This window comes from Tiliqua scincoides, chromosome 13, assembly GCF_035046505.1.
Source record: "Tiliqua scincoides isolate rTilSci1 chromosome 13, rTilSci1.hap2, whole genome shotgun sequence".
In the NCBI taxonomy this organism is placed as follows: Eukaryota; Metazoa; Chordata; class Lepidosauria; order Squamata; family Scincidae; genus Tiliqua; species Tiliqua scincoides.
In genome coordinates this window covers 12,757,568-12,783,503 of record NC_089833.1, presented here as the reverse complement: position 1 = coordinate 12,783,503, position 25,936 = coordinate 12,757,568, and the positions used below count along the sequence as shown (strand labels likewise).

The 25,936-nt window shown below is 51.0% G+C and overlaps 1 protein-coding gene across 1 annotated transcript in view; it reads left to right on the top strand.

Moving 5' to 3' along the window:
• The first annotated feature begins 1,598 nt into the window (after window positions 1-1,598).
• LLGL1 (LLGL scribble cell polarity complex component 1) overlaps window positions 1,599-25,936 on the top strand; it is a 53,049-nt gene continuing 28,711 nt past the window's right edge. Inside the window, exons 1-2 of the mRNA XM_066640412.1 lie at window positions 1,599-1,957; window positions 17,406-17,503. Coding sequence (XP_066496509.1) covers window positions 1,769-1,957; window positions 17,406-17,503 — 287 coding nt within the window. The 5' untranslated portion in view covers window positions 1,599-1,768. The remainder of the gene's footprint in view (window positions 1,958-17,405; window positions 17,504-25,936) is intronic.

The window sequence follows — 25,936 nt, the reverse complement described above, 5'->3', positions numbered from 1 at the left end:
ATCCATTACGGGTTACAAGCCATGATGTGCATGTGCAACCTCCTGATTTTAGCAATGGGCTATGTCAGAATGCCAGATTCAAGGGAGGGCACCAGGATGAGGTCTCTTGTTGTCTTGTGTGCTCCCTGGGGCATTTGGTGGGGTCGCTGTGAGATACAGGAAGCTGGACTGGATGGGCCTATGGCCTGATCCAGTGGGGCTGTTCTTATGTTCTTAACTACAATTCCCAGGAAGCCTTGCAGGTCTCTTGTTGTCTGGTGTGCTCTCTGGGGCATTTGGTGGGCTGCTGTGAGATACAGGAAGCTGGACTAGATGGGCCTATGGCCTGATCCAGCGGGGCTGTTCTTATGTTCTTAAGTCCGCGCTGGCTGTTTTGCTGGCACAGACTTGAGAGACTCCGTGTCGGGCCAGGCCCGAAATGGAGTTCTGGATACAGTGGAGCAGAACTCCGCTGGTTTCACCCCCTTCCTGCCCCAGTTCTCCCCCCCCCACCCTGCCCTCCCCCTGCCCCAGAAGCTGCGCCACCACTCTGAGGTTGCACTTACTGTTGGTGGCACATCATCTTTGCGGCTGTCCTGAGCCTGGCACCTGACTGCCATTGGCCCAGCGCCAGCGCTCCTTATTTGTTTTACAACAAGTTTACAAGTATTTTACAGCACATTTACGGCACCCAGCACCGGCTCTTGGAGTATGCCCCAGGAGTTTGGGAGAGGGTCATTTTTTATTAATGGGCCAATGGGGAGGTGTGAGCCTCTCACCGGCAACACGATGTGCCTTGTCAATTGTCCAAAAACCGATGGTGTGCCTTGACCATTTTAGCACCTTATCAGTGTGTCACGAGATAGAAAAGGCTGAAAATCACTGAATTCTACCGGCACCCACCAGAAGTGATGTCATTAGCCTGCATGTGATGTCATGGCTGGAAGTGACATCATCAAGCAGGAAAATGTCTAACACCCCATATGACAAAATCAAATCAATTAACTAAGCAAGGAAATTAAAAGTTTACAATGAGTATAAAAATTTCTTTAAAATAAAGAACTCTCCTAACCCTCCCAAGCTGATCTGCTTTAAAAAAAGTTCCCCAGATATCCCAAAGGTTGCAATCCTATCCACATTTCCCCAGGAGTAAGGCCCATTGAATCTCATTGTTCAAAGCAGATACATAGTAGCCTGTTCAAAAGCACAGACCTGTTACATTTCCCCCAATGCAGGCACATGCCTGGGCAGCATCAAATCTATCCAAAACAAAATCCACATGGAAATGAATGGGGATCTACCTGAGCTGGGCTTGAGACCCACTGGGGTGGGTCCCTCCTGGCCCACAGTTTGAGAAACACTGAAATAAGCGGATCCCACCCATGCCTGCAGAACGGGCTTGCAGCAGGCACAGAAATGGGGCACTAAGGCTGGGCACCTCTCCAAAAATGTGGGGGGGGGGGGCCGCCAAAACAGCAGAAATGCATTTGGGGAGGGAGAAACTTCCCAGGGACTACATTTCCCAGCAGGCCGTGCTGTGATGCAAGCAGCTGTGGGTGGGGAGGGTGGATGGGTGCAGCTGGAGGAGGAGGAGGAGAGCAGCAGCAGGAGCAGGAGCAGCAGCCCCGCCTGCGCTCTCTCCCCAGCCCATTGTCTGGCTGCCTTGTCCCCCCCCTGATTGGCTGGGGGGGATGCCAGTCTGAGCCCCCCTCCCTGCAACTCCCCCTTCCTCCCTGCTGCCCGGGCCAGCGGTGCTGCTGCTGCTGCAAGCCAGGCGCATCTCCGCTGGATGCAGAGGCTGCCCGGCTGGGCGCTGCGCTCGTTGCATGGGGGGAGCAGCCTCCCTGCCTGCCCGGACCCCGCCGCCCGCCTTCCTCCTCCGCCAGCAGCCTGCAAGATGATGAAGTTTCGCTTCCGCCGCCAGGGCCACGATCCCCAGCGGGAGAAGCTCAAGCTGGACCTCTTCGCCTTCAACAAGGTAGGCAGGGCAGGGCAGGGCAGGGCGCTTGCGACACCGCTTGCAACAGCCTCCCCCGCGGGAGGGGACGGGCAGCCCCTGGCCAGGGGGGCGGGCAGGCAGGCAGGCAGGCAGGCGCGCCCCTCCCCAGGGAGTCTGGAGGAAGGCTGGGGGCATCTGGCCCTCCCCAGCTTGGAGAAGGGGGTTTGACTTCCCCACTTCTCCACTAGCATCACAGTGGCAATATTTGGGAGGGGGGGGGTCTAGCCCTCCCCTTCTTTGAAAGGGGAATCTGAGCCCCCTTCTCCACTACATCAGAGTGGCACTCTTTGGGGGGGGGGGGTCTAGCCCTCCCCTTCTTTGAAGGGGGAATCTGACCCCCTTCTCCACTACATCAGAGTGGCACTCTTTGGGGGGGGTCTAGCCCTCCCCTTCTTTGAAGGGGGAATCTGAGCCCCCTTCTCCACTACATCAGAGTGGCACTCTTTGGGGGGGGTCTAGCCCTCCCCTTCTTTGAAGGGGGAATCTGACCCCCTTCTCCACTACATCAGAGTGGCACTCTTTGGGGGGGGTCTAGCCCTCCCCTTCCTTGAAGGGGGAATCTGAGCCCCCTTCTCCACTACATCAGAGTGGCACTCTTTGGGGGGGGTCTAGCCCTCCCCTTCTTTGAAAGGGGAATCTGAGCCCCCTTCTCCACTACATCAGAGTGGCACTCTTTGGGGGGGGTCTAGCCCTCCCCTTCTTTGAAGGGGGAATCTGAGCCCCCTTCTCCACTACATCAGAGTGGCACTCTTTGGGGGGGGGGTCTAGCCCTCCCCTTCTTTGAAGGGGGAATCTGAGCCCCCTTCTCCACTACATCAGAGTGGCACTCTTTGGGGGGGGGTGTCCTCCCCAGCTTTGAAAGGGGGAATCTGACCCCCTTCTCCACTACATCAGAGTGGCACTATTTGGGAGGGGGGGTGTAGTCCTCCCCAGCTTTGAAAGGGGAATCTGACTCCCCCCCCCCCCCGCTTCTCCAGTTTTGGGAGAGGCACATCAGAGTGGCAGTATTTGGGAGGTGGGGGTCTAACCCTCCCCATCTTTTAAAGGGAAATCTGACCCCCACACTAGATTTGGGAGAGGCATACCAAACTGATGATCAGAGTGGCAGTATCTGGGGAGGGGGGGTGTAGGCCATCGTTTAAAGAGGCAACCTGACCCCCCTCTTTTCCAGTTTTGGGAGAAGCACATCAGAGTGGCAGTATTTGGGAGGGGGGGGTCTAGCCCTCCCCATCTTTGGAAAGGAGATCTGACCCCCCCCTTCTCCAGTTTTGGGGGAGGCACATTAGAGTGGCAGTATTTGGGGAGGGGGGTCAGGTTCCCTATCTAGTTACCCCTTTGGGAAGGCGGTATCCTAATTTGTCGTCGTCCCCTGTAGTTTGGGGGAAGAGAAATGTTTTGGGGGTGAGAATTGGGGGTGTCTGATAATCTAGTCCCCTGCTTCCCATTCTTTGAAAGAGGGGAGGGGTTCTGATTGGATGCTCTGAAATGGGAAGCATCCCTCTTGGATTAAATTGGGGGGTGTGTGTAGAAGCAGTCTTGGAAAAGAGGGAGGCTTGATCTCTCCCCCCCCCCGTTTGCTCCAGCTTTATATGAAAAGTGCTCTCCCCCCCTCACACATCCTGCTGCCCTACAAATGTGCTCTGAAACCACTCCAGTTTTCAGTGGAAGTCTCTCTTTCTCTCTCTCCCCCCCCCCCAACTGGGTACCAGGCTGCAGAAGGCACTTGGCTGAGAAAGTGATTTGGGGAGGAGAAGGCGGTGCATGGTGGGGTGGGGGGAAGAGATCTCCTCCAAGATGGAAGCAACTTCCAAAGGGGGACAGCCAGGTTGCTGCAGAAACCAACAAAGGAAGTCTGGTGCCACTGGGGCTTTTTCTATGTGCTTCCCCACTTCCCATGCCTTTGCTCTCCTGCAGATATTTAGGATGTCTCATTCTCATCTTGTTGGAAGGTTGCTAGGAGCATGGCTTAGTGTTTTTTTGGGGGGGTGGGGGTGGTCCTCTACAAGCCCCCTCCTCTCTTCCCTTGTTGGAGTAGGCTCCTGAGTCTTTATTCCTTGGGAGTTGGGGGGATGTTGCAGTCTAAGCAGCAGTACTTAGTTTAAAGGTTAAACTTAGTTTAAAGGTTTCATGGCTTTAAACTGCCTCCCACCCACCTATGTTTCTCAAGATCTTTCTCCAGGGTGAAAAAGGATTTAAACAATATATTTTTTGCAGGCTACAGATTAATTGTGCTGCTTGATCTGTTCTTTCCTTTGTCACTCTATCTCTCCTGCTTGACCAGGGAGAGATCCAGGGAGAGGTCTCCTGGGTCCCTTTCAGGGAGAAGGGCGGGATACAAATAAAGTTTATTATTATTATTATTGACCACCATTCCTTCCTGCCTCCACTTTGGTCCAGGAAGAAGCAGGCAACTGGAGTGGGTGTGTGTGTGTGTGTGTGGGGGGGAGTGTTCAGTTTGTTTCTCTATTGTCTTGCTGTGGTTTCTTTGCTTCCCCCCCTTCCCTTCTTGGGGCATCTGTAGTAATTCTCCCCCCTCCCCTTGTTTAACTTCTTCCTATAGGAACCCGTGGGTGGATGGAAGTGATACGACCCTTTTTAACCGTCTATTTTGTGCAGTGCTGGGAAGCCAGGCTTGTAAAGAATTGAAGACACTTCCAGTGTGTCCATTTGACTGACAAAGAGGGAGACTTGCCCAACTCTCTGCTGCTTTGAAAGCTTCACCAACCCTGGACCTGTTTTCAAAGTTGGGAGACAAAGAAATAAGCCAGGAGGCTGTCCTCTGATCCTGTGCAGAGTGCCGTTTTCCCCAGCCCACAACATGCTCTCCCTGAATGTAAGATCAGGGGAAATGGCACTCTGTACGAGATCAGAAGCCAGCTTGCTTGAGCCCCAGTACCTCGTTGGACCCCTCCCCTGCTAGTAAATGCCAAGGCACTTGGAGAAACGCTTTGGAGATCTAGGAGCTCTGGGGGAGGGAGGCCTAGCTGGGCTTCTGTGTTGTTGGTGCTGGTGGTCAGAGGCTTGAAAGTTTGCTTGCTTTTCATGTCAGAAATGTCACGTTGGCTTTCCATCTTCTCCAAAAGGCGAACACTCTGGGCCGGAGTTTCTGTGTGGGGTGGGCACCCTGAGCATCTCTTGTGCTCTATTCACACTTGGCAACAAAGAGGCCGTCCCTCCAGAACTTCCAGCCTCTTGAGCACTCTGTGTGCGCCTTCAAGGGGAGGGTCTCCTTTCCCACCTCCACTCTTGATTTACAACCCTTTTTTCATTGCCCTCTTTTGTCTCTTTGCAAGGCTGCTGGCCCCCTTAAACCGAACCGCTTCTGTGCCAGGGGCACAGAGGACTGCACCGGATGTGATGTCCCAATTGCGCCGATGTGCTTTATGCTGTCTAGGTAAATAGCTCTGCAGGCTGCCCCGCCGTTCCCTCCCCGGACTGTGTTTACACAGTCCGAAGTAGCCCCAAAGACAGCTGCTCCTCTGGTATTTGACTGGGGCTGGTTATGGTGGCTGTTTTGCAGTGACACTTGCTGCCCCTTGGAGACTTCAGCTGTTCAGTGCCCAACGCTTGTCCCCTTAAGTTGATGTGGGGGGTGTGATGATGTAACTTCTTTTCCCCTGGCAGGAAAAAGTTGGATTTGACCCAGTTTTTGAGTATCGACAATTTGGGGGCAACTCATCTCTCACCATAGCTTCATTTGTGTACATGGTGCTTTACAGGGGTCAGGTCCCTGCCCCTTTGAGCCTACAGTCTAGAGAAAATAGACACAGAGAGAACAAGTGAAGGAGGGGAAGGGGATGAGGGAACTTCTTAACTTGATGAATCAGTATTTCCCCCCCTGTTCTTTCCGCAGTCTCCCAGGGTGCAGAGACTAAGGCTGCAATCCTGCACTTGTTTTCCTGGGAGTAAGCCCCATTGATCACAGTGGGATTTACTTCTGGGTAGACATGCTCTCAGAAACAGAAGAGGTGGGTGGAAAATTTTCAGTTGTCTTGCACAGCTTCTGTGTGCCTGGCTGCTGTAAACTGCAGAAGAGCAGGGCCAATAAGAAAAGGTGGCAACTTTTCGTTCCTGCTGAACTCCAAAGGTCGATTCAACATTTTCTTTTTTGAGTCTCTCTTTGAACTTTGGCAAGAGAGGCAGAAAAGCTTGTTGAATTTGGAACGGCTTGCTGTATGATCCCACCAGGGGCGCGTGCTTCTCTGGCGTAAACATCTGTGCAGCGCAGAGTGTGGGCAGGCGGCCCAGGGATGAACCACCACGAGTGCCTGTCACTTTGCACGCTTGTGGGGCCTTTCTGGGTGTGGGGAATATCCTGGGTGCTTGCCTTTCAAAACATGGTGTGTGAGGATGGACATCATGCGAGCATGAGCATTCCCATGTACACGTGGGGAGGTGGGACTGCCTGCAGGCCGTGGCGCACTGTTGAGTGCGCGGTTGGTGCCAGACCCAGGGTTGTGTCTTTGTAATGTGTGGGGTGCAGCTCCTGGAGTTGATGCAATTTTATTCTTTATTCAAACTTAGAAATCAAAAGGCAGCCTTGGAAGGTTACGGGGGGGTGGGGGGCAGGAATAGATGAATCAGTTTTGTTCCTAAGCTGTAGCAAAGACATTGAATCATGTCCGAGTGTCAAACTGAAAATACCTGCAAAAGGAGAACTTGACACCGGAGAAGGAAAGTCGGATGGCATCGGATGAATTTGTCCCTCGGCTTTTGGAAAAACCCCTTCATGTGAGCGGAATCGAGAGGGTGCTACTTCCTCTGGCTCTGGTGTGATGTCCCTACATGATCACATGGGGTTGACTATCCAGCATGACCGTCCAGCATGACCCCGTCTGAATCGTTGAAATAGTGTTTTAATGTAGTATTCGGACTGGCCCCCAACGCCCAGTTCCCGCGTCCCCAAACATGTGGCAATAACTGTGATGCACACTTGCTTCTTGTTGCACAGAGCTGCTGCTTGGCTGGTATTCTATGAAATGTGTGTCAAATAGCAACCAGATTGGGACTGCGACATGGCGGGAAGGGGGGAGTTTAACCCACTGGTCCACCGTGAGCTTTGCTTGTACCTGCTGTTCACCAAGCGCATAGAGGCAGGCCCCCAGTGTGAGCTTAAAGTCATGCCTTGTTTAGCCCGTGGTGTCCTAGCTAGATGAGGTTTTTAAAATGCAGCCTCTTACACCAGAATTGTATTTTGCATTTGCCGCTTTGAATGATAGGATTTCCACAGTATGGGCAGTGATGTTTCAAATGGTGTGCTATGATCTGTGCCACAGGAGTTTGCCGTGTGTGTGTGTGTGTGTGTGTGTGTGTGTCAATTTTTAGTAGGGCCATTGGAGGGATGTGACTACCCCCTTCCTGCAGACAGTGGGGTGTGACTTGCCAATTGCCAAGACACACCCTTGGTTTTTTTTGACGATTTTAGCGCCTTGTTAGTCTGCCATGAAATAAGTTCATAATCACTGCCATAGAGTATTTGATGCACCTGTCAGTACTACCCTTCCTTTCAGAATTGTTGTTGTGTGTGCAACTTTTAAGGCCCCCAGGATTGGGAAAGAGTGCAGGTTACCCCAAGTGGCTGACTATGGCTGCAATCCTAACCACACTTTCCTGAGAGCAAGCCCCATGGAACAAAATAGGACTTACTTCTGAGGAGACCTGGTTAGGATTGTGCCCTGTATTGTTTTAAGCTGGCGTCTGGACTTGATCAAGGCTGTACGTGTGTGTAATTTGAACATGCGTGTCTGCTGATTCAAAGTGCAGTGCCAGCCACTCATCTAAGGCTGCAGTCCAGTATACACTTACCTGAGAGCAAGACCCGTTGAACCACATGGGACTTGCTACTGAGGAGGCATGCATTGGATCGCACTGCAAGAGGCTTTTCTTGTGCTGCATCAAGTGGAGGTGTGACTACATGGCAGACAAGTGCTGCCTTAGCTGTGGATTTGGGTTCTCCTCTCCAAATTGTGCTTCACTTCTTTTACAGTCAATACACCGGTAACTCAACTTTGCAGGTTGCTTCGATCACTCGTCTGAAACTATTCCCTCAAAACAGAATGCAATCTCAGTGCATTTTAAAGGGATGCTGATCTCTTTTGAGAAACCTGGTAGTGTGCCTCTTAATTCCTAGACCTCTAGATGCAGCATGCAGTTGGGTTGTTGGGCATTTTGCATTTGAAATTCCAGAGAGATTTCCTGCTATCCTTTACTTTCTCTCCCCCCCCCCCCCGAATTTATTTTATAGTGGTAACTCCTATACAACCTAGATGGGTCAGCAAAGCGTAACTACCACAGAACTGAGAGCCAGGATGGTGTAGTGGTTTGGGAGTTGGACCTGGAAGACCCAAGTTCAAATCCCTGCTTGGCCATGGCCCCGCTTGGGCCAGTCTCTTTCTTTCTCAGCCTCGCTTCACAGGGTTGTTGTGATGATAAAAGGAGGGAAGGAACCATATACACCACCCTGAGCTCCTTGGAGGAGCACATGAGAGTCCTTTGCATCTCCATGATTCCAAATGCACAGTTTTCTACATACTTGGAAAAATGTGGTCATTTCAATCTCTCTCTCTCTCTCTCTCTTTTTTTTTTTAAAAACACTTGGGAATTAACAATTCCAAGATGAGACTGTTTGGAACTCCGAGTGCCTCACATCAGTGGCTTGGCATCCCACCAAGCGCACAAAAAATCGGCGTAATGTGTCAGATTACATCCCTCTTGCATGTTCACGGCCGTCTCCCGCATGGCCTTCTGACATGTGTTGCTCGAGGAACAGAATGCGGGAGCTGATTGGAAGCTACGAGGTATGTGACTTGCATACTGACAAGGCCCCAGCCAACTCCCTGGTGCTTGGGATTTGAAAAATCTTCAGTTCTCTGTGTGTAGTTGGTGCTGTCCCCATACATTAAGGGGATTGTATTCTAGACCAGGGTGGCCTGGGGAGGTAAAGCAGAGGCATTCTTGGCTTTGAAACTAGAGTGACACAGTGGTGAGTGGCAAATTGGGAAGGCTGCCGTTCAAATGTCACCCTCTTGGTAGCCGTTGGCCTGCTGCTTTTGGCCTCAGTTTTCCCATTCCGCAAAATGAGTGCAATTCCCATCTCTTTCTGCAGCCCAAGAGGGCAGGGTTCCTGCCAACGGGATTGGATCGACTTTTTCCTCTTGTCCTGAGCTCTGCCAACTGGAGCTGGATGCAAAACAGGGCCTCAGTGTGAAAGAACAGGCTGTCTCTGAGCATACGTGTGAGTTTTGTGTTGAGCCCCAGAATTGAGCTTGCATTCCTCATGTGCAAAAATCCACTCCTGGTTTTTCCCCTAAGCTCTTTTGATTCTAGCAGCTTCATTTTGGAAGGGAAAACAAAGCCTTTTTGTTGTTGTAATTAGGTAATTGGGAGTTGGAGACTCTTGTCCATGTACCACAAAGCACCCAGGCTTCTACAAACAGAGCCAGATCTGTCTGTCCACCTATTTTTTTTTATACAGAGTTGTTGTAAGAATCATTGAGATTACATGTGAAATAAACTCAAAGCACTGTATCCATGCTGATTATTGTTTGTTTGCATTGTTCTTGAAAGTAAGGCTTTGTGAGTAATGTCTCTGCCCAATCTTATGGGCAGGTGTCACAACACCTGTTTGAATCATGTTCTCCTACTAAATCGACCTACTTAGTGGGTACCATCTGGCCTATAAATACAGTTTTCGCTTGTAGACAGCTGATCACCTAGGGTGAGTACAGATTTCTCCAGGTGACCCAGCAGGGAGCTTGTAATAAAAGAACTAGATCATTGGTGGTTCTAGAAGATTACTGGTGGTGTGTCACAAATGACCAGTATCAGCACATGTGGGGCAAGCTAGTATTAATAATAATAATAATAATATGGACTAGTAACTTTGTGGCTGCTCTTGCAAGGCTACACAGTTTGGTTTTCTGGAGGAAAAGTTTCTGGAGGAAAAATCCATTATGGGGTACAAGCCATGATGTGTTTGCGCAACCTCCTGATTTTAGAAATGGGCTATGTCAGAATGCCAGATGCAAGGGAGAGCACCAGGATGAGGTCTTTTGTTATCAGGCGTGCTCCCTGGGGCATTTGGTGGGCCTCTGTGAGATCCAGGAAGCTGGACTAGATGGGCCTCTGGCCTGATCCAGTGGGGCTGTTCTTATGTTCTTAACTACAATTCCCAGGAAGCCTTGCAGGTATCTCGTTATCTGGTGTGCTCCCTGGGGCATTTGGTGGGCCGCTGTGAGATCCAGGAAGCTGGACTAGATGGGCCTATGGCCTGCTCCAGTGCGGCTGTTCTTATGTTCTTATGTTTTTGCAGGGGGAATTCAGATGAGCCTTGATTTGTCCCAGCCTCTGGGTGTTGTTCAGATATACAGAGAGTTAACTCTGCCACATTTATTAGACACAGGACCAAGAATGGGTTAAACAGTGTGAGGTAGTACGTGGATCTCTCTTGAGCAGTTCGTCTAACACAAGATTTAGCAACAGCCTTGCATGGTCGGCCAAGATTCCTGCGTTGCCGTGAGCAGGGCTGCTGCCATCCGAGGCTTCTTTCACGGCCTGCGTAACTGGGCCATACACTTGGGGGAGACTTTCGAGATCCCTTGCTGGGAAGCTGGGAGGGGGCTTTGGTTCCCAGTGGCCCACATTCCTCCTTGCTGTCTCAGGGCCAAATCCTGTCCAATTTTCAAGTGGCGATGCAGCCGCGCCAGTGGGGAGTGCGCTGCATCCTGTGGCGGTGGGGCAGTCGCAGAGGACTCCTAAAGGTATGGAAGCATTTGTTTCCTTACCCCAAGGCTGCGTTGTGGCTGCGCTGGTGCTGGAAAGCTGGATCGGATTGGGCCCTCAGCTGCTGCTTTTAGGACCTTTCTTTTCCGGTCGCCAGATGAACCCGATTGAAGTTTCCAACCGTGCCTTATACTGGAAGCAATCCTTGGGCTTGCGTTCCTCCCCTCCTTTCCTCCGTTGTGAGCAGAGAGCTGACATTTGAGAGGCTTCCCCTTGCTGTTTGAACAAGCCAAGGTTTTCGGTTGTGTCTGGATTTGCAGAACTGAGCCGATTCTGGTTTAGCGGTGGTTTTGCGCAAACCCCAGTTTCTTGGTTCTCAGAAGACCGCGGCCTGTTGAAAAAGGGCACTTCTGTCTTTCCCCTTGTGCGCAAATGAGCACGGAGAACACACGAGTCGAAACTGGGCCACTGGTTTTTTGGAAGGCATCGCTGATCACAGTGAAAGGCTACCATGTCATGCTTTAGAATTTCCGCCATGTCGATCTCCACATGTTTCCCAGTGTTGATCTGGCTTTGCTTGTCTTCCAAAGGGTGGGGCAGAAAGAATAGGATTCTTGAGACTAGCCCGTCCTAGTGCAGGGACTGATCTGGCGGCTGGGTAAGTAAACCCAGTGCGAGGCGCATTGCGAGAGTGGCTGTGAGATTCACGCACCTGCCTGGTGCATAGTTCGTTTAATTGGTTCATTTTTGAAGCCCAGCAAAACCAGGAGGCCTTGAAACGGCAGCTGCTGGAGACGGGGGAAAAATTATGGTATGTCTTCTGCTGATAACTTGTAATGAACTCAGGTTTGGAAAAGGCTAATGAGCGGAGCAGAGGAGTGTCGGGGCCTCTTGCAGGGATGTCGGTCTGCTTTCCTGTACTACCTGAGGAGTATGGATCTCTAATTGAGAATCTTGCCCAGTCAACACCTTCCTATGCTTTTCTCAGGGTAGGTCGGTGTTAAGATGATGTGATAACTGAATCCTGGAAATGGTGCGGCTTTTTTTTTCGTAGTCCCTCTTTGGTGGGGGAGAAAGGATGATGCTCATGGCATAACTTGGATGGGGCTGTGGGTGCAACCCTGGAATGTTGTCAAAATAGGCACCGAAAGTTCTTACAATATGTTGGTGGTACAGTCTGTTCCTTGGACTATTGTACTTGCATTTCAAACATAGGGGGGAAATTCCAAGCATCTGCTTGTTCAGAGGCTTAGTGAGGGCAGCAGACCGGGAGGGCAGCACTCTTGTCTGCAGTGTGTCCCGGTAAAGCACATTCAGGCAATGAAAGGTAGCGGAGGATTGGAGCTATGTTCTGCAACTCTGGTTAGTTGCTGCCAGTTAGACAGCTGGTTTTTTTTTTTGCGCCATCGCATCTGAGCTGTCATCACAGTAGAGCAGCAAGTGACAAGTGCAGTCTACGTGGGCTGCCAGTTGTTGCAAAGCCTCTTCAGGGCGTGCAGCTGTGTATGAATCACCCCAAGCCTTCGCTTCGCCCATTTCACAGAAAACGGGCACGATTGTCAACCGAGGCTGTCACTGGCAGCCTGGCAAACAAGCTTGTGAGCAGCCAGCCAGTACAAAATGGTATTCAGAGCCTGGTACCCGGTGGGTGCTGCAGCACCTGCATCGCTTGAGGAAGGGTTCAGCCCCTGGAAGGTCGGACTGGGACAGGCCTGCTCTGAAAACCTGGGCAGCAGCTGTCAATCAGTCTAGACAGCACTGAGCTGGATAGACCCAGAGTCTGCCTCCGGAGAAGGTGGCTTCTTGTGCCCCGGGAGAGCACGTTCTTGTTCAGTCCACAGCCCTTCCCCGGCTTGGAGGGCAAATTCTTGCTTGGAGAGCAGCTACCTGCGAGTGCCAGAGGGCAGCCACATCCTTCCACCCCAGTGTGAGCCTGAGCGCCCTCTGATCTGCAGGGTCATCTCCTTTGTTTTATCAGACAGGCAGAGCTTGCCTGGAATGTTTGGGACTGGCAAGGTTGGCAGAGGATCTCTTGCCCTGGGCGCAGCCCTGATGGGACAAGCAGATAGAGCCTGAGACTTGCTGGGCTGGGCTGTCAACCCATTGGCTGCCCATGGCGTTGAGGCAGCATCTCTTAAAATGCAGCATTCTTGAGGGTTGGAGGAAGCAAGATGGAGCCAGGTGGCCTCCTGCCTGTGACTCTAGTGGAAATGGAAAAGGACATTTAGTGGAAATGGAAATGTGACATTTAGTGGAAATGGAAAAGGTGCAAAAGAGAGCAGCTAAGATGATTACGGGGCTGGGGCACCTTCCTTACGAGGAAAGGCTACAGCGTTTGGGCCTCTTCAGTCTAGAAAAGAGACACTGAGGGGGGACATGATTGAGACATACAAAACTATGCAGGGGATGGACAGAGTGGATAGGGAGATGCTCTTTACACTCTCACGTAACACCAGAACCAGGGGACATCCACTAAAATTGAGTGTTGGGAGAGTTAGGACAGACAAGATAAAATATTTCTTTACTCAGCGTGTGGTTGGTCTGTGGAACTCCTTGCCACAGGATGTGGTGCCGGCATCTGGCCTGGACGCCTTTAAAAGGGGATTGGACAAGTTTCTGGAGGAAAAATCCATTATGGGTTACAAGCCATGATGTGTATGTGCAACCTCCTGATTTTAGAAATGGGCTATGTCAGAAGGCCAGATGCAAGGGAGGGCACCAGGATGCAGGTCTCTTGTTATCTGGTGTGCTCCCTGGGGCATTTGGTGGGCTGCTGTGAGAGACAGGAAGCTGGACCAGATGGGCCTATGGCCTGATCCAGTGGGCCTGTTCTTATGTTCTTAACTACAATTCCCAGGAAGCCTTGCAGGTCTCTTGTTATCTGGTGTGCTCCCTGGGGCATTTGGTGGGCCGCTGTGAGATACAGGAAGCTGGACTAGATGGGCCTATGGCCTGATCCAGTGGGGCTGTTCTTATGTTCTTATGACTTGGACTGCACCAAGCACTCCGATCTGGCCTGTCTTGGCCTTGGCTGCTGCTTCCTATCCTCCTTGTCACACTAGAAGTGTCTCTGCCTGTCTCTTACCCATTGGTGCAGCCTGGTTTAGGGAGGGGGTACTTGCTGTGCTGGGGCCTTTCTACACACTGTGGCAGATCTGTGCTTTGCACAATCAAAAAGGCACTACAGCCAACCTTGTCACCCTGTGTAGGTTTCTGGAACACCCGTGCAGCAAGGGCTGTGCAGAACAGGCTGTATCATTCCACCCCTTGGCTGCTGCACGTGTGTAAATACTTGTGCATCCTCCGCAACGAGGAACTCTACATGAGACAGTCTTCTTGATTGCAGAGTAGTGCCAACACGCACACAGAGCAAGGATATATGTGTGTGTGTAGTGGGGAACCTTCTCTCTCCACCCAGCCTACCTTGCAGGTTGGTAGTGAGCCTGAGAACATGGGCTGAATTGGACCCCGTCTTAGTCTAGCGTCCTGTTTCCCAGGTGGCCTGCTGGCTGACTAGGAAACCCAGTGATATCCCTCCCCTGCAGCTGGTATCGGAAGACTCCACTGCCTGTAAACCTGGAGGTAGCATCTATCCATTATGGCTGGTCTCCAGCAAATGAATCTCCCCCCCCCCCCCGAATTGGACCAATCCCCTCTAAAAGCCACTGTCCAGAGGCTATGCAAGAATGTAGGACGTGGCATCCTTCGGTTGGACCCTGGCTCAGTATTGCTGACTCTGGCTCTCAGGCAGGAATCTGGCTCTGCCCAACCTGGGGCTCTACCACCAAGCTACTGCCTGTTCCTGTGTCGAGAGACACAGGTCTGCTTTCCTGAGCTTCTTGATGGAAGGGCATAAAACTGCAATGGGTACCTTGGCAATGCCAACTTGGGGATGCAGTTGAGGTGCGGGAAACCTCTTTGCTGTCGGTTCTGAGCTAGCTGAGCTGCCTTGTGGAATTTCCCGTGGGTGGAGAACTTATTTGCACTGGCTCTTCTTCTTTTGGGGTTGGGGGGGGGGTGTGAGAAAGAAGTCCTGTTTCCTTGGCCGGCTGGCAGTTACCCAGCAAGCCTTTGTCGGGAGACGATTCCTCCCTGCCTTGGTTCATCTCCTGATACAAGCTGACAGTACAGCTTCAACTGTTCCTGGGTAGCTGACTGTAGCGCGAGGCGGGGTGGTGCTGGTTCCCTTGCAATGCACTATGGTGCCCAGTTTTACTGTGTGGTTAGTGCCGAGAACTGGCCGAGGACTGGAAGCAAGCAAGCATGTTCTCGAGCAGTTCTTCCTTTGCGTTTCTCTGTGTTCATTTGTGTCAACCCCAGAGCCTGCGAGTTGGGCTTGACTGGGAGGATTCTTTTGTCCACTGGTCCAGGCTCTGGCCAGCTTGGGGGGAGGGAGGGAGCAGCAGCTAATGCAAGGAGCTCTCTGCCAAATCTGTATTAATCTATTCCTTCTTTTCCGGTCGTCCTAAAACAAGCACTCCCAGGAGCCCCACTTGGAAGCACGCACCTGTGATTCGTGGGCTGCCTTGGCTCTCTGTTTAACCCTCGTAATAGAGCTGTTGGCCAACAGTGGAGGACCACCAAGCCATCACGGAGGGAAGCGTTCTGAAAGCCCTGGCCAAACTTGCTGTTTCGTTCTTCTGGCCCGACTCCAATGCCTTGAGCAGCCGCCCGCACTTAGAAATGTAGCAGCTTGAGCTTTTCCTGGCATGAAGAAAATGTGACGAGACAGGCTTTCCTCTCTAGATGTGTTGGGCTGAAGTCTTGTGCCAGGCCGCCCTGAAATAATATTAAGCGTTCGCAAACCTGCTTGCTGAGAGGATTGCGCTCTGCACATGTTTAGTGATGCTTAAATTTGGAGCAAGCCACAGTGATGGTTGTGGGGTGGGGTGGGGGGAACTAGCTCTGCAGCTGAGCTGGTCTTAAATTGCCAGTCTTGAAACTGTGTTCTGGCTTCAATCTGGGAGATGATTGAAGAGTTTCAGCAGGTCAGTAATTTGTAGGTGAGATTCCCCCAAAAGACGGCGATGATGAATGCTTTCCTAATGATACAGTTCCGTCTCTGTGTGTCTAGTGCTAAGACAGGTCTCTGCCCCGAGGAACTTTTCCGTCCTGGATTTTTGGGCACTAGAGGTGGAAGGGAAGAAGATGGAAGGCAGCAGTAAACACGAAGAGGGGTGATTAACCTCTGCGCTCTTCAGCCCCAGGGTGGTGGAGTTGGGTTGGGAATTGGGTGGGTGCTTGGGTTAGCCACAGCGATGGAATGGAACCTGCATGATCAGAGGCACTGTATCTCTAAATACCAGTTGCTGGGGTGGGGCAAACAAGGGAATGTGCTTTCTTTGTGTGTCCTACTTATGAGCTTGCCAGAAGCGTCTAGCTAAGTGCTGGACGGGCTGCTGGACCTCGCTCTAGATCCAGCAGGCTGTTTTGTGTTTGGGGTGCCACGATGGTGCCCTGCTGAACCAAGTGTGTGCTCAAGAATGGTTCTCATGCATTTAAACTATCGCTTGGCTTCCTTTCTGCAGCTTGAGCCAATGTCCATAAAGTCTCAAAATGGAAAATCTAACTTCAGTGCCGCGCGCTATGTTGGTGTCATGGCTGGTTAACGTAGAGAGATTTCCTTGAAGCTGGAAATTTTCATTTTGGAAGCTGCCTGTTTGGCCCTTGCCCTGGAAGGCTGCTACAAGGGCTGCCTGCCTTGGTGCATTAACTAAAGCAGCTTTTTTTTTTTTTTTTAAACTGTGGATTGGGACCCACCAGGTGGGTTGTGAGCCAATTTCAGGCGGGTCGCATAGCACCTAGCTCAGCTGCCATTGAAAACGCAGAACTGAAAATACAGGGGACAGAGCTGTTGAGCAGGATGGACTCCTGATAGGAGAGAGGCCTGGCGCTTTGGCTTGAAGAGGTGGGAAGATGGGATGCAGGAAAGCGTGTGGGGGGGGAGCTGTGTGGATGGAGAAGAATCCAAGTCTGTGTTCTGCTTTGACTTCCAAGCTGGAATGTTTGAATTCCAAGCTATGCAAATTAACAGCTGTATAATGGGACGTTTGGCAGATTGCGGCTTTGGTTTGAAGCCTAAATTGATTGTGTCATTTTTTTTTTTGGCCAGGTTCCAGGTTCATGACATCACTTCCGGGTTCATGACATCACTTCCAGTGTGTCCCGATACATTATCATTCTAAAAAGTGCTAAAAAGTTTGAGAACCATTGGACTAAAGCAGGGGTGTCCAAACATTTTGGCAGGAGGGCCACATCATCTCTCTGACACTGTGTCGGGGGCTGGGGGGAAAAAAAGAATTAATTTACATTTAAAATTTGAATAAATTAACATAAATGAATTTATTAGAGATGGAACTTATATGAATGAATGAAGGTCTTGCAGTAGCTCAAGGCCTATAAAAGGCCTTGCACAAAGCAAGGCCTGCCTTTCCTTCACTGTCACTGCTGCATCACAGACATGAAACAGCAAGCAGTGGAGGGAACCCTCATCCCACAGCTCACTCGAGAGGTCAAACAGTCGCCCTCATGCTGAGAGCAGTTGCATCGGGCCAGCATGGGCTTCAGCAAGTCTCTGGAGGGCCAGAGGCTCATTGGAGACTGGGGGCTCCCTAAGGGCCTGATTGGGAGCCCCTGAGGGCCGCAAGTGGCCCCCGGGCCGGGGTTTGGGCACCCCTGGACTAAAGCATTCTCTTTTGCCTTCCAGACAGTGGAGCATGGCTTCCCCAACCAGCCCAGCTCCCTGGCCTTCGATCCCAAGCTCCGAATCATGGCCATTGGCACCAAGTCGGGAGCGGTGAAAATGTATCCTTTTTGATTTGGCTGTGGCTGCCCTTCTGCGTGTACCGTGTTGGCAAGGGGCGAAAGGTAAGAACTGACCACAGTCCACTTAATGTCTACAACAATCCCAGTTGGTTTCTGGGGGAGAATTGGGGAGGGGGGAGTAGAGGCAGCCTGTCCTTGACACGTGCCATATTGACTGAAGGAAATGGGGATGTAGGCGACATACCTTCATGGAGAGATCCAGAATGTTCCAAAGCTTAATTTGAAATTAAAAAGTGTTTTTCCAGTTTGAAAGGAATAAATCTAGTGGGCCTTTGGTATGCACCCGTGGATACCGGACAATGAAAGCGATGGAGCAAGGCCTGGTGTGGCACCGCAATAACTTACCCGGGGGTTGCTTCTGGCCTCCTGTTGCCTCCCCATGCATCAGAACACCTCTGGGTGCGACTGAAAGTGCCATCTGGAGGCCCTGCTGCTTTGGGCTTGGCACCCGCGGATACTCAAATCCATGGATTCCAAGCCTGCAAATATATAAGGCTGACTGTATTGCAGTGCCCCATTAGTAACCAGGGCACAGGAGTTTATAAATAGGTGGTCTTGGCATATATCTTGTGGCCTCATGTGTGGTCTTGGAGAGATTACCAACAAACTGGCAGAGCAGGCCAGTGACGACGTTAATTTTCCATCCGCCCCCGTGTTGTGAATGGGGCTGAGAGCCGAGCGGCTTATGGAGGAGGTCAAGTGAGGTTTCTGACCAAGGTGGGATTGGAACAGAGGTTTCCGCGCTCCACAGATCTTCCTTGGCTCCCTGTTATGTCAGGCAGAGCATCGTGGAGGTTTGTTTGTTGGTCTGCCGCGTCCCAGGCAGTTGTGCCTTGACACCGTAAGGCCTGGAAGATGGTCTTGTCTGCACTTGCCGATCGCTGGCATCTTACAAAGCCTGGGCTGGCCGGTATCTCTTTGTTTCTTTTTGTTGCTCTTGCCGTCACTTGCAGGGTGGAAATCTTTTTCAGATGAAATTCTGCGCGCGCCTCCCTGGAAGGAAGTTGCATTGAACTCCAGGAGCTTCCTTCTGAGTAAACACGCCTGGGATGGCTCTTTTTCAACCAGCTTTATTGCATGTGTTCTGTAGCCTAGCCCTAGGTATGTTTACTTGGAAGCAAGCCCACTGTGTTCTGTGGGACGCTGTCCTAGGCGGACTGCGGCCTAGGAAGCTCCATTGGTTGGTTGAAAGCTGCATGTGGGCAAAAAGAGCATCTCTGCAGTGAATAGAGAAATTAACGTTGCAATCCTCTGTTGTTGCTGAGAAACCTTTCTCTTTGTGTGTGCACCTACACAAAGACACACACACCCCTCCTGACTTGCACAGGAAGCTATATGAATTTTCCTTGCTGCCTTCTGATCTTGGGCAATGGCCATGGGCATGTCACCCACCTGTCTACTTGCAGGTTGTGTTCAAAAGCTCTTTGCAGCCATTGGCAAACACCCCAACAGCCCTGAAAGGTAGGCTTCTCTTATTGCTTTGTGGATGTAGAAGTGGAAGAACAGGTGGCTTGCCTAGAGCTTTGTGCAGCTCTGTGTGTGTGTGTGTGTGTGTGTGTGTGTGTGTGTGTGTGTATGAGTTTACTTGGGAGTAAGCTTCAATGACTTCAATGGGACTTCCTCCCTAATCATTGTGTCTTGACCTGCAGCCTTGGGCTGTTTGTATTGACAAAACAACTACTTGTGTGTATGACTTGGAGGACGTGCTTGCACGCAGAACCCAACATTTTCTCTAGGGTGATATGTCTGCTTTTTGCTGCACCCTCTTCTCAGCTGTCCAAATTTGCAGGTGCTGGTTAAATTGCTGTGTTGGAACTTGGGATCCGCCCTCCCGTTTGTCAATCACAGACTTTCTCATGATTGGGAGGGAAGAAGTATAGGAAGTTGTATAATTACCTCTTGCCTCTGGCATATTTTGGGGTGCAAGGGGGTGCTTCTTCCTTTTCATCACCTCCCCCAGGGGTGTGGTGGCAATTGATGCCTGTGGAGTATTTTAAGGGAACACAGAAGTCTGCAAAATAGTGAGTCAGACCTTGGTCTACTGCAGCAACTGGCCAGAGTTCTAGATTGAGGGGGGGGGGTCTTTTCTCAGCCCCACTAGGCAGTGCCATCAGGGATTGAACCCAGGGCCTTCCATTTACCAAGCAGGGGCTTTGCAGCTGGGCTGTAACTCCTTCTTAAGTGGAGGAGTATGGACAGAAAAGTGACGAAGGCATTGGAAGAAAAGTCACAGATGGCTGTGGTTCTGATAACATCCAGCCTAAATGGCTGCAGTGGACTTTATAGGGGGCTACCCTTGGAGACTGTTCGTATGAGATCCTCACTGGCTTAAGATACAAAGCTGGACATAAGTTTAAAATTCTTATTTCTGCAGCCTTTTTCATAGTGTGGATCTCTTTAAAGGTTCTTTCTTTTGTGGTTTTTAAATATCTCTGAAACTGCTGACAGTTCTCTGTCTACTGAGATTCTCATAGATCTTGTGAGCCAGGGTGGGACGAAGGTAGATCGAGAGCCGTTGCTTGATCTCTCTCAATCATGCGCGGTAGATCTTAAAGGCTCTCTGTCTCCCAGCAGTTGTCAATAGTAAATAAAATTGCAAGGAAGTGGGATTCTCGGCTGGGGCTGACCTTGTGCTAAGTGCGTCTCTCTCTTGGCCTCTGTCTTCCTCTCTTATAAAATGGAAATATTAATTAGGTGCCTTTCTGCTGTGTCTTTATGTGGCCCTGAGTGCCAGTTCTGTTGTTTTTAGTTTTGGCATCCCTGATCCATAGTCTCTTGGGTGTAGATTTTTGTACTGGTATATTGCAGGACAACCCTGGGTTTCTCGTGGGGTATGGGGTATCCCAGCCCCTGTTTCGTCCCCGGCTGCAGTTGGCGGACGGTATGTGTAGCTGACAAAGTATATCCCAAAGGCTTTGGTCGGTAAGCTGCCTCTCAAGCCGAAGTTGAGAACGGACTGCAAAATTTTGAAAGGAAGCTGTGTAGGCTTCACTGCTTAGACTAGAGAGACCCAGAGCCCAGCGGCCCACCAGATTGCAGTGAATGCTCTAGATTTTGTTCCATAGGGAAGGGGAGCAGGTTTTTCTTTCTCTCTCTCCCCCCCCCCCCAGTTCTGGTGCATAGCAACAAGAGCCTCTTTTTTGCAAAAAGGGAGTGGTGGTCTTCCTCTGCCTCTCTGGAAGGAGCCTGAATAGACGCCTTTGGGAGACCTGCAGGAATCTTGGCCGCCGAAACTGGGTCCTTTCAAGCCTGCTTTTGGCATGCAGGCCGAGATGTGCAGTCTCCATGGAGTCGACAGCCTCGCGACTACCATGCAAGGAACACGCTCGCTCTGTCCTCCTGTTCCAGTGCTTGCCTTATTTGATCTGGCATCCCACATTCTTTCTCCCTCCCCAAATTGGAGGGGAGAGGGGGCTCAAAATGACTGACATGTTAAATTGGGGGGAGGGAGACACTCACCCTTGTCAGTCTACATAGGCTTAAAATGCTCTTCTGGTAAAATAGTTCACTAAGACTTAATTGCAAGTGCATCAGTTATACGGTCCAAATGTGTCGATTTTTATTGGTTGTATTTGCATGGCGTAAAAATCAATTGTACTGAAGAAAAAAGCATCCTCTTGTGGGCAGATAATATGAACACATTTGCATGCAGGAGGTGCCAGTTTCAACCCCCGGCATCTATGGGCAGGTTGAAACCCCGAGGAGTTGGTCAGTTTTGCATACACAGAGGGGCCACTAGAAGAAGAAGAAGGCATTCCGTCCTTTGGGAGCAAACAGGGAATGCCTCTTCCAAGATGGTGCTTGCCATATTCTAACTACCTCTACTATAGTCTTTTTCTAAGTGCTGCTTGATTGATGAAGGACACTTCCTTAATTGGTCAAAATGTTTTAAAGTCAACTGATCTAATGTGTTAGAGCAGTGGTTTCCAAACTTTTTTTGATTGGTGGCTCCTTTGACCTTCTGGGTCATTGACGAGGGCGATCCATTAAGGCTACAAGCCTATACATTTTATAGGGCCGTGAGTTTTTTGTGAGGTTTCTGCCACTCCCTGACTGGTTTCTACCAGTTGTGAAGCTGGGGGGGGGGGTGTCACAAGATCCTGGGTGGCACTCTTCCACGGGCAGTAATGCGCCCGCCACTGCGATCCAGTCGCTGTGGTCCTGCCCTCCTCACTCGCGGCTGACCTGCCTGGAGCGGGGGTGCCCGCAAAAGCAGCCAGCTTCGCTCCAGGTGGTGTGCAACGGCACTGACTTGGGCGGGCTGGTTCCTATCCACCCCTGCAGCCTTTCTTGACAGTCAGTCAGAGCATAGCTCCAATCATGCCAGAAGTAACTGCGGTGACATCACATCACCACAATTACTTCCAGGTCGCAGGGGGTGGCAGGCTGGTCAGTTATGCCGCTGGTTTTGATGGTTCCCTGGGGAGCCGCGGCCCACAGTTTGGGAACCACTGTATTGTGACCCTAATATTTGTGGGGTGAACTCTAAAGCGTTATGGTTGAAAGCTTTGCAGGAAAACTTCGTTCGGGCAGCTGGAGCGCGATAGCCCAAGAGCTCCTTGGGAGTGGAAACCGTAGACCTGGTTCTTGCCAGTGAAACTAACCTGTAGATGTCATGTTTGGTGGTGGTTCTTATGCGTTAGACTTCCCCCCCCTCCTCCACCAGCATCTGCAGCCGTGTTGGAAGCCTCTCTTGGCATCTGTTCAGGACATGTGTGAGTTGGGAGAACAATGAAGGAAATGGCTTAAGAACAGAGGATGAAGTTCTTAAGGCTCGGGAGGGGGTGGAAGTTCGCTGGTTCCCAGCAGGGCAGGGAAGGAAACAGCTGAAGCAGCTAAAAATACAGCCCCCGATGCATGAATGGAGTAATCCTCTGATTGGAAGGGGGGGGCTCTGTATAGAATTGCTCGACCTGTGGCTTGCGGCCAAAGGGAGAGGGTGGGAGGGCCAAGTTTTGGAATAAAACACCCCACATACACTTGCATTCTTGGCATAAGCCCGCTGCATTGGCAGGGCCAAAAAGATTCCATGCCAGGGTGGACCAAATCTCTGTGCTCATAGAAACCCATTGCCGCTTTTCCTGGTGCCCTTGTCTGTCTCTTTCCCCACTGCTATTTGTGTCAAATTGCAAGCTCCTTGGGGCACAGGCCTGCCTCATATTCTCTTGTATTGCTGCAAAGCTCAGTGTTGCACGGGGGTTAATGGGGATTGCATCTAGCAAACAATAATGTAGGGTGTGATGGGTGCTTCCAGGAGAAGATGTGGGGAGTTAAGCACTACTTAGCAACGTATCCATCGCCCTTTTTCCTGTTACATCAGTGGTTCTATGACTGGGATTGTGCATTTGTTGAGAGAACTTCTTCCAATTGGCTTGCCTAAACTTCAGAACCTCTTCATAGCTTCTTGAAGCTCCTACACCTGCCCAACAGTATTTTTTTTTTTCCTCCTGGAATCAAGTCGGGTTTTCAACCTCTCTGTGTACTGTCCCGATCTGCCTCCCAGGGGTCAGAAATGAATTGGTTAGCTTAGAAGCAGTGAACATCCAGATTCTGTGCTTGGGGGGGTGGGGGTGGTAACTTAGGACTGGTGTTTTTTTTTTTTTCTTGGATTCCCACAATTTCCAGTTCAGTTTTGCGCAGAATAGTGTGGGTTGATGATAGAGGAACAAAAAGATTTGAGATCGCCACTTTCTGAAGCATGGAAACATGCCTGATGCACACAACTTTTCATGCACCTTACAACAGGCCATTGCTACGCCCAGCCCTTCTGTTGGGAACCTGAGGATGAGGCAGAGTTTTGCTGCAGACCTGATGCAAAGCAATAGCTGGTTGTGTGTATGTGTCCTGGTGTGTTTTGGGCTTCTGCGTACCACCACCTTTTCCCCAGATCCTGGTTTGATATATGAAAACTTCCCCTCTGACTTAGGCCAGCACCTCCCTCTCGGCCAACTGCAATACGGGGATGCAACTTCTTCCAACTGCAATATGGGGATAAGCCTTGGCTTACAGGGTTGCTGTAAGTACAAAATGGCAATAGTAGCCGTGAAGCGCTTTGCCCAAGAGCTGCATAAACGTTGCGTATTACTGCTCTCTCTTTGGGTGACAAACCTTGTAAATGTCAGTGTTCTTTTGGGAGGTGCTAAAAGGGGGAGGTGGGGAGGTAGGGGAGAGACCCCAGAACTGCACATGTGGTTTCTGCGATCATGAGGACTAGCCGTGCTCTGGTTTGTTTTTAATAACTGCAGAGATTCTCTTGATGATGCAGAGGTTCGGTGCTGGGAGGAGAGCGGGTGTGAACAGGGAACTGTTGTGTAAAATTCCACGCTGTGCAGGAATGCAGGCAGATTCTCTTCCCCCCCCTTCCAAAATGCTTTGCCTTGCTTGGCTTGCTGGTTCTTTCTTTCCTGCAAACAAACCCCTTTGTCTTGCATTACTGGCCTGCAAATAAATTCATGGATAAATGGGTGACTCTCGCTCACGGCAGGCCAACAAACGGCTCCCTTTGAACTGAAGGTCTGTCTTGTGTTCGTTAGTGGTGGGGGGGAGAAACGGTGTCCAGTTGGTCAAGGCTGTTCAGCTTATCCTGCCCCAATCAGCAGCACATAGCCAAAGATCTCTGGCGTGGGAGAGGGGAAGCTGGCTAAGCACTTTTGGGAGGGGAGGGGGCGTCTCTTATCCCTCTCCCCTTGCAGTGTGGGCCATTGTTGCCTACTCCAAGCCTGGTTGGCTGTAGGCCAGGTCTTGCTTGGACCTTGGGCTTTGGAGGCCTCTGTTACTGGGAGGACTTGGTGGGCAAGAATGTGAGCCTGCTGTTGTCTGAAGACCCTGTGATAGAGAGGGGGAGAATCCCAGGGCTGAATGCAGAGAGAGAGAGAGAGAGAGAGAGAGTACGAAGCTTGGTAGTAGACCCCATGATTGGAATGCAGAGGTCCCCAGGTGTAATCTTGGCTGGAACCCTGGAGAGCAGCTGCTGGTCCGTGCGTACAAGGCTGCCTTGGAGGGAACAGAGTCTGACTCCGCAGAAGGCAACAGCCTGTACAGAAGCATTTTAGTAAAGGCTGTAACTCAGTGGTAGAACCCTTGTTCTGAATGTGGACGGTCCCAGGTTCTGTTCCTGGCTGCATCTCCAGGTAGGGCTGTAAGAGGACTTTGTCTGAAGCCTGCCCCCCCCTTCCCTGTGATGCAGGTGCGAGATCCCCACGTGGCAGTCTAAATCGGGGGGGGGGGGTGTCAAACTTATTTCATGTGAGCTCCACAAAGCTGCAACACACTCAACATGAGTGTGACGCCTGAGGGGGGACATGATTGAGACATACAAAATTATGCAGGGGACGGACAGAGTGGATAGGGAGATGCTCTTTACACTCTCACATAACACCAGAACCAGGGGACATCCGCTAAAATTGAGTGTTGGGAGAGTTAGGACAGACAAAAGAGAATATTTATTTACTCAGCATGTGGTTGGTCTGTGGAACTCCTTGCCACAGGATGTGGTGATGGCGTCTGGCCTGGACGCCTTTAAAAGGGGATTGGACAAGTTTCTGGAGGAAAAATCCATTACGGGATACAAGCCATGATGTGTATGTGCAACCTCCTGATTTTAGAAATGGGCTGTGTCAGAATGCCAGATTCAAGGGAGGGCACCAGGATGAGGTCTCTTGTTATCTGGTGTGCTCCCTGGGGCATTTGGTGGGGTCGCTGTGAGATACAGGAAACTGGACTAGATGGGCCTATGGCCTGATCCAGTGGGGCTGTTCCTATGTTCTTAACATGTGCAGTAGGGCTCTTGGTGTCTGTGGGACATCCGTTCACGGATCCCCATGGATACTGAATTCTGTGGATAATGAAATCCACAGGGGGCCCTCAGAGGACCTCCGGGGCTGAAGCGGAAGTGGCTTCTGGTTGCATCCGGGAGGTCCTCTCAGGCCCTCCAGCCACTGGCTCAGCATTTACAGATATTCAGATCTGTGGATGCCCAGCCCACAGATCTGAAAAAGCACATCTCTGTCTGTTGCACATGAATCCCTTTTAAAGTGGCTGTGCGCAGAGCTGCCTCCATGTGGGTGCAATATAATTTGTGAACTACGATGAGCCTGGGGTTGCAGAAGCTTCTTCTTTTATTGCATCTGCTCCCCAGGTCCTCGCTGTCCTGCCCTTCCTCCTTGCTCGCCGCTTTCTTACGGTAACCATCCAACTGATGGCTGTCTAGCCATTTCTGAAGTCCCATCCATTTCTCCCTTTAAAAAAATAACAGAATTCCTCCTCTATTAAGCGTTCCTTTTTTTTTTTCCCCTTTCTGCAGTTTGTGCAGACTTGGACATCAGACTTCAATTAACTGCCAAAATTGGGTGCAGCTGAAGCCCCTTTCCTTCCCCCTCCACCCCATGCACACCCCTTGTCCTCCTTGGAAAC